Consider the following 12,862-nt stretch of genomic DNA (forward strand, 5'->3'; position numbering starts at 1 on the left):
GGCAGAGGTTGAGGAGAGCTAAGATCGCGCCAATGCACTCCAGCCTGGGCGACAGAGCAAGACTCCATCTCCAGGGGAGGGAAAAAAAAAAAAAAAAGGCTGGGCGTGGTGGCTCACGCCTGTAATCCCAGCACTTTGGGAGGCTGAGGCAGGCGGATCATGGTCAGGAGATTGAGACCATCCTGGCTAACATGATGAAACCCGTGTCTACTAAAGATACAAAAAATTAGCCAGGTGTGGCAGTGTGCGCCTGTAGTCCCAGCTATTCAGGAGGCTGAGGCAGGAGAATGGTGTGAACCCGGGAGGCGGAGCTTGCAGTGAGCCGAGATCGCGCCACTGCACTCCAGCCTGGTGACAGAGCGAGACTCCATCTCAAAAAAAAAAAAAAAAACAAATACAAACAAAAAAAAATTTAGCTGGGCGTGATGGTGCATGCCTATAATCCCAGTTATTTGTTAGGCTGAGGCAGGAGAAATGCTTGAGCCTGGCAGGTGGAGGTTGCAATGAACCGAGATCGCGCCATTGCACTCCATCCTGGGTAACGAGTGAAATCCCATCTCAACAAAAATAATAATAAAATAAATTAAAATTAAAAACCTATAATCAAACACGTGACTTTCAGGCAGGTGTCTCAACCTCTGCACTCATTTGGGGCCGGATCATTCTCTGTTGTGGAGACTGAGTGCTGGAGGGTGTCTTCCAGCATCACTGGCCTCCCCCGACTCTGACTAGATGCCAGCTGCACACCGCCCCCCCCCCCACCCCATGACAAGCGAAACTGACACCCGCGGGCAGGATGGAGCGCTCCGGTAGAGAACACTGCTCAGTGGACAGTCGGTTCCCGTCGCGTTTGGCCGCCTGTCTTCTGGTTTTGGCTTCTCTGGCTGCAGACCAGGAGCTGTGCACCTGTGATTCTACAGCTATGCCCATTTTACAGAGAGGTAAGTGGGCTGTCCTGGCCACACACGGAGGAGCTGGGAGAAGATGGGGGTCCGGGAAGGGCCAGGCTGGAGGGCGGTTTCCCCAGAGCCCCCTTGGAGGGAGTTGGCTGGGCACACGCTCTTGGGCAACGTTTCCCGAAAGCCCCCACCTCTCCCTCCCTCCCACGCTCCCCTCACCCAACACACTCAGGAGTCAGTGTTTGGCAAAAATAATTTAATATTCCATCTGGGCAGCGCTGTGGGGTCTGCTTGTCCCCCCCTGGCCGCTGTGCCCCACCTGACCCACTCAGGGACCACCCCCCCATCCCTGCCCAGGCCTGGGGGTGGGGGAGTCAGAGGCCCGCAGACCCTGGGCCTCATTCCTAGTGAAACTGAAGCCACCATAATGCCAGCCTCTTCCAAGAGCTCCAGCTCTGCCCCCGGCTTCCCTGGCAATCCTCCCCTGTCCTGAGCCGGGCATCCCAGAGCCTCCCGCAGAGTCCCACCCCTGAACCTGGAAACTTCCACCCTACAGCCCTGCGCTAGGCCCCGGGGAGCTGCCAGTGGACTCAGGGAGTCACAGCACAAAGGCAGCTCCTGGGTCCCAGAGAAGGACAGCAACCGTGCACCCAGCAAGACACAAGCGATGACACCGATTCGCACACACACTCAGTTTAGACGCCAAAGCCCTGCGGGGGAGGAGCGGCCCTCAAGAATCCTCAGGGAGCCCCAGGTGAGGGCGGGGCCCTAGGAGGGGGCCCCGTGTAGCTGCTCCAGGCCGTCCGCGTACTGGAAGGCTCGCCCGGTCTCGTGCTCATACATGTCCAGAGCCACCTCGCAGCTCTCACGCACCACGCGCTCTGGGTCGTCCGCGTGAGCCTGCAGCGCGGCCAGGCAGGCGGGCCGGGCGATGGCGCCCAGGGCCTCCGCGCACTCGTGCCGCACCATGGGGTTCTCGGCGCACCGGGCCAGGGCAGCTGCCAACTGGGGCACCGCCGCCTCATGCTGCAGCTGTCCCAGGACGTAGCCGACCTCGTGGCGGAAGAGGGCGCTCCCACAGTGCAGGCCTGCAGGGGAGAGGGGCACTCGCTGGGGCCAGGAGAGGTGGGAAGGGGAGCTCTGTCTTTTCTTAAGACATGGGGTCTTGCTATGTTGCCCAGGCAGGTCCCAAAGTCCTGGCGATCTTCCCACCTCAGCCTCCCAAAGTGCTGGGACGACAGGAGTGAGGTACCATGCCCAACCTGGAGTGCTCTATCTTGAGGACGCCCCTCCCCCAGCCCCAGTGATTAGGGCTGTCCAGGGGAACTGACCGCAGCTATGGGGGCGGGAAGAGCTGGGAGGTGTGGGGACCCAGGGACGCTCGCACGGGTTCTTAACAGGCCCCATGGGAAATGCTTGGGGCCAGGCCCGGTACGCCGTTCCCTGGGGCAGGCAGCGGTCCCACTGCACAGATGCCATCACTGAACCTCACAGCGAGGCACTGCCCAGGACCCCACCCGAGGAGCCCCTCCTCACCCTCGGCCAGCGCCAGGGCGGCCTCCTCGCCTCCCGCGTTGCGCAGGGCGAACATGGCGCGGTATCGCTCGAAGAGCGGCCGGGACTCGTCCAGCAGCGCCTCCCGCAGGCGCCCCACGTCACGCTCCTCAGCCGGCGGGGCAGGGTCCACGGAGAGGTAGGGTCCTGCCGTCGGCTCCCCGCCGTGCTGCTGCAGCCACTCCAGCCTGCGCACAGCCAGCTGGCAGGTCTCGGCCACCTGCGGGGAGGGAGTACGCAGACAGCAGTTGGTCCTGGGGGTCCACGGGGGCCCTTCCCCATCCCCCCGGGATGGCAGCTTAGCAGGGGAGAGAGCCACTGGCAGGGTAACTAACCGATCCTTCCAGGCAGGAGGTAAGCCAGCGGGGGTGGCTGACTTGTGAGTGATGGGGACAGCTGGAGGGCTGGGGAGGGCCTCAGGGAGGAGGTGATGTGGAGGCAGAGACCTCAACCAGCTTAGGGAGGGAGTCAGGTGGAGACCCGGGGATGGGGAAGCAGGTGCAAAGGCCCTGAGGCAGGACCCTGCGGGAGGGGTGAGGGCCAACGGGACACGCAGGGCCCAGCCTGACTAGGTAAGGCCTGCGGGCCATGGAGAGGGCTTGGGATTTCGTTCTAAAGGTGATGACACACGGTGAGAGCTTTAAGCATGGAACAGAACAGCAGAATTGAGGGTCACACGTACCCGCTGCTGCCCCGGAGGAGGAAAGACTGAGGGTCAGGGTGGGATGTGGACGAGTGGCAGGGGAGAAAGGAACACGCATGTCCACACAAACACATGCACACACATGTCCGTGGCGGCGTGACTCATAATGGCTAAAAAGCAGAGATAACCCAAGCATCAGCCACAGTGAGTGGACTGACACGGCATGAGCCGTCTACACCACGGAACGTGACTCAGCCACAGAAAGGAAGGACGGGGCCGGAGGCAGTGGCTCATGCCCATAATCCCAGCAGTTAGGGAGACCAAGGCAGGAGGATCACTTGAGCCCAGGAGTTCCAGACCAGCCTGGGTGACAGAGTGGGACCTCGCCTCTATAAAGAAAAAACTAATAAAAAAAATTTGTTTCATTATTTTTTTTTCTTTACAGAGATAAGGTGTCCTGGGCGCCAGCCTCTACTATGGCGGATGCGAGTAGTAGCAAGAGAGAGGGGGTAAGGAGTCAGAAGCTTATGTTATTTATGCAGGGGAATGCCATGTCAGGAGCACCAATTATTAGGGGCACTAGCCAATTCCCAAAGCCTCTGATTATAATGGGTATTACTATAAAGAAGATTATGCCCGCTGTGTCGCCCAGGCTGGAGTGCAGTGGTGCGATCTTGGCTCACTGCAACCTCCACCTCCCAGGTTCAAGCGATTCTCCTGCCTCAGCCTCCCAAGTAGCTAGGGCTACAGGTGCCCGCAACCTCGCCAGGCTAATTTTTTTATTTTTAGTAGAGACGAGGTATCTTTATTTTGGCCAGGCTAGTCTCGAACTCCTGACCTCAGGTGATCCACCTGAACATAAAAGAATAGGCCAGGTATTGTGGCTCACGCCTGTAATCCCAACACTTTGGGAGGCCAAGGTGGGCAGATCATTTGAGGTGAGAGGTTCAAGACCAGCCTGGCCAATATGGTGAAACCCCATCTCTACTGAAAACACAAAAATTAGTCAGGCGTGGTGGCGGGCACCTGTAATCCCAGCTCCTGGGGAGGCTGAGGCAGGAGAATCGCTTGAACCCAGGAAGCGGAGGTTGCAGTGAGCGGAGATTGTGCCACCATTGCACTCCAGCCTGGGCGTTGCAGCGAGACTCTCTCTCAAAAAAAGAAAGAAAGAAAGAAAAAAAGCCTGGCCAACATGGTGAAACCCCGTCTCTACTAGAAATACAAAACCTAGCTGGGCGCGGTGGCTCAAGCCTGTAATCCCAGCACTTTGGGAGGCCGAGACGGGCAGATCATGAGGTCAGGAGATTGAGACCATCCTGGCTAACACGGTGAAACCCCGTCTCTACTAAAAAATACAAAAAACTAGCTGGGCGAGGTGGCGGGCGCCTGTAGTCCCAGCTACGCGGGGCTGGGTAATCCATCCGCCTTGGCCTCCCAAAGTGCTAGGATTACAGGCGTGAGCCATAGCACCTGGCAATAAAGCTGTTATTTTGAAAAACAAGAAGAAATGTTGAAAGGAAGCCAGAGACCCCTGAAGAGGTCTGGTGGGCCCGGGCAAGGTATCAGAGGTAGAGGGCACTGGGTGGGTTCAGAGGGGTCTTGGCAGAGGGACTGGACGTGGGGGTTCAGAGAAAGGGGGTCAGGCCAGCTCAGGGGCTCAAGGCCCAGGATGGAAGCGGGTAAGCAAAGCTGGTTGTCGCCGTTTTGCCAAATGGGGCTCAGCAAGTGTCTGTCCGGGTTCTTGCCCTCGCCTCCCTCATCCCTGGGGCATCCTTGGCCAAATGGTGGTCCTGGTAATCAGAGATGGGGAGGGTTTGAGGCTGCTCCAGGCCAGGGCTGGGGCAGGGCTGGCTAGGGCTTCCCAGGGACCCGAGACTGGCAGGGAGACAAGCGGGGGCCTGGTTACCTCGATGACAGGGTCCGAGGAATATTGCTTCAGGAGCTCCAGAACCTCCGGGTCCCCGATGGCCCCCAGGGCCTCCCCTGAGAAGCAGCAGCCAGAGAGTTCACGTTAGTGGGATGGATATGTGGAAAATGCCCGGCTACCTGTGGGACCAGAGGACACCCCTCCCACGGCTCTGCCCCTGTGGGGAAGCCCCGCCTCTGGCCATGGCTGATTGGAGCAGCAGTGGGTACAGGCTCCCCGCTGAACCAATCAGCATCCCCTCCCCAGAGCTAGGCATTGCCTGGAACCGCACCGGCTGTTGCTCAGAGCAAAACGGACCCGATCCCGGCCCGCACCATGAGACAGGGAGACAAGTATGTCCCTGCAACTCGGGATCACAGCTGACAAGCAGTTCCAAGAACCCAGGCGGTCAGGGTTGCAGTGAGCTATGATCACACCACCGTACTCCAGCACGGGCGACACAGTGAGACCCTGTCTCAAAAACAAAAAACAAACAAACAAAAAATGCCCAAACAGGCCAGGCCTGCCGGCTGGAGACTCCACTTTGGGGCCACTGGGGCTGCACTCGGGTGGGTTTGGGTGCAGGCGCAAGTGCAGGCGTAGCAAGCCCAGGTCGGAGCTAGGCTGGCGGCGGCTCCCTGCAGAGCTCTGGGTGCAGATGTTCATTTTATTTTTTTCAGAATCGAGTTCAAGGGCCCTGCCTGTGAGGCAGCTGAGCTGGTAGCTTTTGCCTTTCCTGAAGGTTGCAGTTTGCATTTGTGCACCTGCCTGAAAGGCTCCCTCTGCCGGGAAGAGTCAGTCCCGGTTGCGCCAACACACGCTCTGTGTCAGGCACCTCCCACGCGCTAATTGCAAATGAACTCACTGGTTACAGAAACACAGAAACAATCTCAGTGACACAGACGCGCCAACTACCTGAGTCACTGGCGTCCTTTCCTTCCTTTCCTGTCTAGGTCCCTTGCTACAACGGTCCATTTTTTTTTTTTTTTTAGACAGAGCTTTGCCCTTGCGGCCCAGGCTGGAGTTCAATGGCGTGATCTCCACTCACGGCAAACTCCGCTTCCCGGGTTCAAGCGATTCTCCTGCCTCAGCCTCCCGAAGTAGCTGGGATTACAGGTGCCCGTCACCACGCCCCGCTAATTTTTTTGTGTTTTTAGTTGAGACGGAGTTTCACCATGTTGTCCAGGCTAGACTTGAACTCCTGACCTCAGGTGATCTACCCGCCTCAGCCTCCCAAATTGCTAGGATTACAGGTGGGAGCCACCGCACCTGACCTGAACAGTCCTTTTTTTTTGAGGCAGGGTCTCGCTCTGTTGCCCAGGCTGGAGTGCAGTGGCGCGATCATGGCCCCACTACAGCCTCAACCTCCCTGGTTCAAGTAATCCTTCTGCCTCAGCCTCTTAAGTAGCCGGGACCATAGGCGTGAGCCACAATGCCTGGCTTGTATCTGTCTTGTCACTGTTTTGACTCTCACATACGTGACAGAGCCTGGCATACAGTAGGTGCTCAAAAAGGTATGTCCAATGAGTGGAGTAAATCTAACATACATTAGGAGTGGGGATCTATGGCTTGTCGCCTGTTTTTATATGAGTAAAAACTGATTTTTAAAACACTTTTAAGGGTCTAAGGCTGGACGCAGTGGCTCACGCCTGTAATCCCAGTACTTTGGGAGGCCGAGGCAGGTGGATCACTTGAGGCCAGGAGTTCAAGGCCAGCCTGGCCAACATGACAAAACCCATCTCTACTAAAAACACAAAAATCACCCAGGTGTGGTGGCACACACCTGTAATGCTAGCTACTTGGGAGGCTAAGGCAGGAGAATCACTTGAATCCGAGAGGCAGAGGTTGCAGGAAACCAAGACGGCGCCACAGTACCCCAGCCTGGGTGACAGAGTGAGACTCTGACTCAAAACAAACAAATAAATGGTTTAAAACAAAAAATCAAAGGGATAGTACTTCCTGATGGGTGGAATTTATATGAAATTCAAATCTCAGCATTTACAAATGAAGTTTGTTTTTTATTTTTTTACAGACAGGATCTTACTCTGTTGCCCAGGCTGGAACGGCTCACTGCAACCTTGACTACCCAGGCTCAAGCAATTCTCCCTCCTCAGCCTCCCAAGTAGCTGGGACTACAGGTGCATACCACCGTGCCCAGCTAATTTTTGTATTTTTTCTAGAGACAGGGTTTTGCCATGTTGCCCAGGATGGTCTTGAACTCCTGAGTTAAAACGATCCACCTTCCTGGGCCTCTCAGAGGGCTAAGATTACAGGCCTGAGCCACTGCCCCTGCCCCCCACCCAGTTGGGATTGTCTGGGCGCACAACCTTAGCCATTTAGTGACAGACGACCCACGCTGGCTTCGCTGAATCGCTGTCTGGCTGCAGAGCTGCAGGTATTTACTATGTGGTGCCTTATGGGGCAGTTGACCACCCTGATATTTATCACCTGAGAATGGGGACACATGGGGTCATGAAGAGGTCAGGCAGGAGGGAGCAGGTGCCTGGGACACAGACAGGTGCTCACCTGCCTCATGGCGCACCATGGGCTCCTGACGGGTGTCTTGCAGCACGTCCACCAGCACGGGGATGGCGCGGGCATCCTGCATCTGGCCCAGGCAGTAGGCCAGCTCATGCTTGAGCAGGGCGGAATCGTCACTGAAGGCCTGGCTGATCCAGGCAATGGCACCTGGGCCACCGAGCCCGCGCAGCGTGAACAGCGCCCGGAAGCGGGCCTGCAGGGGCTGCTTGGGGTCCACCAGCGTCCGCCCGATGGCATCCACCTCCTGCTCCGTCACCATCGTGCTGTGATGGGCCCTGGCCTTCCACAACCCTGCTCAGGCTAAACCTCGGGACGCGGGCGTGTGAGAACCTACAGCAGAAAAATGAGAGCTCAGGTTAGAAGCCCCCTTCACCAGCTCGTTGGCTTGTTCCTAGGATCTGGGCGGGGCAACTTCCTACCCACTGACCAACCTGAGCATCTGGGCTGAAAGCTCAGCTCCAACCCCCCACTAGCTGTGCAGCGTTCCATAAGTTGCTTTCTCTCTCTGGGCCTCAGTCTCTGCACTGCCTCTCGCCTATAGGCCTATCAGAAATGACCTCCACTGTCTGCTCTCCACACAGCAGCCAGAAGGACAGCTGACCCCCAGAATGTCCCTAGCAATCCCCACCCGATATTCATGGCTTTATATTTTTAGTAGAGATGGGGTTTCTCTCTGGCCGGGCGCGGTGGCTCAAGCCTGTAATCCCAGCACTTTGGGAGGCTGAGACGGGCGGATCACGAGGTCAGGAGATCGAGACCATCCTGGCTAACACAGTGAAACCCCGTCTCTACTAAAAATACAAAAAACTAGCCAGGCGAGGTGGCGGGCGCCTGTAGTCCCAGCTACTCGGGAGCCTGAGGCAGGAGAATGGCGTAAACCCGAGAGGCAGAGCTTGCAGTGAGCTGAGATCCGGCCACTGCACTCCAGCCCCGGCGGCAGAGCGAGACTCTGTCTCAACAACAACAACAACAACAACAAAAAAAAGGGGTTTCTCCATGTTGGTCAGGCTGGTCTCGAACTTCCGATCTCAGGGGATCTGCCCATCTTGGCCTCCCAAAGTGCTGCAATTACAGGCTTGAGCCACCGCTCCCAGCCAATAATGAAGGAATTCTTAATGGGACCCGTTTAGGATTAAACAAGTTTTACTGGGTGTCTGAAGAACTCCCCAAACCTCCATGATTTAGCAGGAGACAAGTTAAGGGCAATTGCCCCAGCACCTTGACCCATTCAGATTAAGTAAATTTACTGAGGTTCCAAAGGAAGGTCTTCAGGATTCAGATCTTATAGATTAAAAGAAGTTAGTCACTTATGTCTTTAAATGAATGCACACTTACATGTAGATGTATAGCTTAGAGGGTATATAAGCTCTGGAAAACTTTGTCATTTTGAGTTGGTCTGGCGATATTTTCCAGGCCTTCTCCCTGTAACTGGTTACAGAAATAAAAACTCTCTTCCTCCCCAGTTAATCTGCATCTTGTTATTGGACCACGAGAAATAGCAGCCCGACCCTCAGTTTGGTCCAGGAACACCCGTGCTCCTCTCACGTTCCTGGGTCTCAAATGTCACTTCCTCATGGAAGCCTTCCCTGATCACAATGGACAATGTTGTCTTTCATCTCTTTTCGCTTGCTCGACTTTATTTTTCTCCATGGCACCGAAGACTCCTAGATATCATATTGGAAATTATTGGTTTAGTTGTTTGTGGTTGATCTTATCCCTCATCAGAATAGAACTCTGAAGGCTGCGACTGAGTCTATCTTGGTCACTGTTGTATTCCCAGCACTTAGTGCAATGACCAGCACGCAGTAGGGACTCAATAAAAACAATAACCGGCTGGGCGCGGTGGCTCCACCTGTAATCCCAGCACTTTGGGAAGCCGAGGTGGACAGATCATCTGAGTTCCGGAGTTCGAGACCAGCTGACCAACCTGGTGAAACCCCATCTCTACTAAAAATACAAAAATTAGCTGGGCATGGTGGTGGGTGCCTGTAATCCCAGTTACTCGGGAGGCTGAGGTAGGAGAATCGCCTGAACTCCAGAGAGGCGGACGTTGCAGTGAGCTGAGATCGTGCCATTGCGCTCCAGACTAAGTGACAGAGCAAGACCCTGTCTCAAAATAGATAAATAAAAACGATAACCATGACAATAGCCGCTGACACTTACATAGCATTTGCTATGCGCCAGGCACTCCATGCTCTTTACATTCATTAATTTATTCAATCCACATCACTACCCTATGAGGTAGTTACTAAGATTGTCCCCATTTTACAGGTGAGGAAACTGAGGCACAGTTTGGGACTGTGCTTGGGAACTTGCTTGGGAGCAGCGTGAAGAGTTAGGAATCCAGGAAGTCTGGCTCCAGAGTCGGGCTCTAAACCGCCAACGCTTTGTTGAATGATTTAGGATGAAAGAACACAGCCAAGGAGGGGAGAAGGGCTGAGAACCTGGAGGATGAGAACCTGGAGGATGCTGAAAACCTGGAGAGATGCTTCATCTCAGGACAGGCAGGCTATGGCATGCCGGCAGCCCTCGCTGGTTAACAGTGGCGTCAGCAAGGCTGCCTGGGCCTGACGAGGGCGGTGTAGCCACCTAAGCACAGGTGACCATCACTGGAGAGTGACACCTTTAAAGAGGGATCATCAGAAACCACAGAGGCCAGGCCTGTGCGAGCTGGCAGGGCACTGGGGACCATCGAGACCCAGCCGTACGACATAGGAGCTTCAGGACGTGAGGCAGGCACTCTTTCATGTAAAAAATCCCAGAGGAAAGAGATCGCCGGGACTCGAGACCCCTTAACCGGCCCCATCCACAGCCAACGAATCCCTGAGAACAGATTCCCTAACGAGGCGCTCCCAGTGCCACCGTCCGCCAGACCCGGGCCCCGCACCGTGATCGCCGCCTCCGGGACGCCTCACCGAGCTCTGGAGACTCAGGGCCCGTCGGCCCGGCCAGTTCCCGCGGACGCCTCCGCCACCACCGCTTCACCTGCCGCGACGCTCGCAGTGCGGTCTGGGGGTCGCCATTTTCTCGCCCACGTGACCGTGCCGGACGGCACCAACGTAGCCCCGGGGGAGACCTAGTGAGAGGCTCCCGTGCAGGACAGAGGCCCGGAAGCCAGAGTCGGTGCTGGTGCCATAGCTCATGCAAGCACAGGAACGGTATTCCTAGTGCATTCCTCGGGGAACGGGACGGGCAACGTATGACCTTTCACGGGAAAAAATTATCACCAACCCCCCCCCACTGCGGTACTAGAAGTGAGAATGGTTTCTGCCGATTCTGCGCCGAGCCTGGGCTGGCTAGCGACGGAGCATGCGCAGTGTTTCTAGGCGTGGTCAGACTCCAGAGGCGTGGCCAATGGGCACAGGGAGCTGGAACCCTAAGTACATGAGGAATAAAAAAACGAAGAAATGTAGTCGTTCATTCATTCACGTATGTAATAAATAGTACATGGACCTTGAGGACAAGACAGCCTGCAGCCCTTACCCTCGTACGCCTCACAGTGTTATTACGGAGACAGAAAATAACAGGATAAGTAAACGCAATACCTATTAGATAGTGAAAAAGGCTAACGAGAAAAAAAAATTCGGTAGCCAAGGGCGGTGTATGGATAGGGGGAGCAGTTTCAGGAAGGGTGGCCAGAATGTGAGGTGGTGACATCTGAAGAAAGACCTGAAAGAAGCCGGGTGCGGTGGCTCACACCGGTAATCCCAACACTTTGGGAGGCCGAGCTGGATGGGTCACCAGAGGTCGGAAGTTTGAAACCAGCCTGGCCAACATGGTGAAACCCCCGTCTCTACTAAAAATACAAAAATTAGCTGGGTGTGGTGGTGCGCGCCTGTAATCCCAGCTACTCAGGAGGCTGAGGCCAGAGAATCGCTTGAACACTGGGGGCAGAGGTTGCGGTGAGCCAAGATCACACACCATTCCACTCCAGCCTGGGTGACAAGAGTGAAACTCCATCTCAAAAAAAAAAAAGGAAACAGACAATGGAAGAGTAAGGTTAGAAGCAGAGAGAACAAGGACGGGTGTGGTGGCTTACGCCGGTAATCCCAGCACTTTGGGAGGCCGAGGCAGGCCAATCACCTGAGATCGTGGGTTTGAGACCAGCCTGACCAACATGGAGAAACTCCGTCTCTACTAAAAATACAAAATTAGCCAGGCGTGTTGGGGCATACCTGTCATCCCAGCTACTTGGGAGGCTGAGGCAGGAGAATCGCTGGAACCCAGGAGGCAGAGGTTGCGGTGAGCCGAGATTGTGCCATTGCACTCCAGCCCGGGCAACAAGAGCGAAACTCCGTCTCAAAAAATAAAGAACGAAGCAGAGAGAACAGAAATATGCAGGTGCCAGATTAATTCTGAAGAAGAAACAAACAGGATTTGTAGATGCATTGGATGTGAGAATTTAGAAAAATGATCCTAAGGATGAGTACAAGGTGTTGAGAGGAGCAGCTGGAGAGGTGAACCCCACATTAATTGTTCTCACCTCATCATCCTATCCATCCACAGTCCTGTAGACTCTCCCTCTTAAACAGAGTCAGAATCCAATCAGCTCACTCATCTTTACTGCCCCCGTGGGAGCTTTTTTATGTATTTATGCTTTTGATCTTTTCTTTCTTTCTTTTTAAAAATTATTTATTTTTTAGAGACAGAGTCTCTCTTTGTCACCCAGGCGGAGTGCAGTGGTATACTCAATGCTCATTGCAGCCTCAAATTCAAGCGATTCTCCCACCTCAGCTGCCCTAGTAGCTGGGATACAGACGCATGACACCTCGCCTAATTTTTTCTCTTTCTTTTCTTTTTGGAGACAGAGTCTCACTTTGTCGCCCAGGATGGAGTGCAGTGGCACGATCACGGCTAGCTGCAACCTCTGCCTTCCAGGTTCAAGCAATTCTCCTGCTTCACCCTCCCGAGTAGCTGAGACTACAGGCACCTGCCACCACACACAGCTAACTTTTTGTATTTTTAGTAGAGACGGGGTTTCACCATGTTGGCCAGGCTGGTCTTGAACTCCTCACCACAGGTGATCTACCTGCCTTGGCCTCCCAAAGTGCTGGGATTACAGGCGTGAGCTACTGTGCCCCGCTTACAATCTCTCATTTTTTAAATGTGGGCGATTGCCAGGAGTGGTGGCTCGTAACCATAATCCTGGCACTTTGGGAGGCTGTGGGGTGAGAGGATGATTGCTTGAGCTCAAGATTCCAAGACCAGCCTGGGCAATGTAATAAGTCCCCGTCTCAACAGAAAAAAAATTTTTTTAAATTTAGCTGGGCGCAGTGGCTCAGCCTGTAATCCCAGCTACTTGGGAGGCTGAGGCAGGAG

The 12,862-nt window shown here is 55.0% G+C and overlaps 1 protein-coding gene across 6 annotated transcripts; it reads right to left on the minus strand.

Moving 5' to 3' along the window:
* Positions 1-1,140: 1,140 nt before the first annotated feature.
* On the minus strand, positions 1,141-10,576 carry DOHH (deoxyhypusine hydroxylase). Of its 6 annotated transcripts, none has more exons than XM_015440306.3 (5): positions 10,459-10,576; positions 7,529-7,873; positions 5,003-5,079; positions 2,436-2,673; positions 1,141-1,987 (listed from the first exon to the last, which is right to left on the minus strand). In XM_015440306.3, exons 2-5 carry the CDS (start codon positions 7,800-7,802, stop codon positions 1,668-1,670), a joined length of 909 nt encoding a protein of 302 aa, XP_015295792.1. In that variant the 5' UTR covers positions 7,803-7,873; positions 10,459-10,576; the 3' UTR covers positions 1,141-1,667. The 6 variants fall into 6 exon arrangements, with proteins under 6 accessions (XP_015295792.1, XP_005587562.1, XP_073881434.1 ...); XM_005587505.4 differs by having other exon boundaries at positions 10,431-10,576; XM_074025333.1 differs by having other exon boundaries at positions 8,879-10,576.
* Positions 10,577-12,862: the final 2,286 nt, after the last annotated feature.

This window comes from Macaca fascicularis, chromosome 19, assembly GCF_037993035.2.
Source record: "Macaca fascicularis isolate 582-1 chromosome 19, T2T-MFA8v1.1".
Classification (NCBI taxonomy): domain Eukaryota; kingdom Metazoa; phylum Chordata; class Mammalia; order Primates; family Cercopithecidae; genus Macaca; species Macaca fascicularis.

Bases quoted from the DNA above. Each gene is read 5' to 3' on its own strand.
- DOHH (XM_015440306.3), bottom strand. From the start codon at position 7,802: ATGGTGACGGAGCAGGAGGTGGATGCCATCGGGCGGACGCTGGTGGAC. The intron at 5,080-7,528 runs GTGAGCACCTGT...GCTGCTTCTCAG, and splicing joins CATGGTGCGCCATGAGGCAG to GGGAGGCCCTGGGGGCCATC. The intron at 1,988-2,435 runs GTGAGGAGGGGC...TCTCCCCTGCAG, and splicing joins CGCCCTGGCGCTGGCCGAGG to GCCTGCACTGTGGGAGCGCC.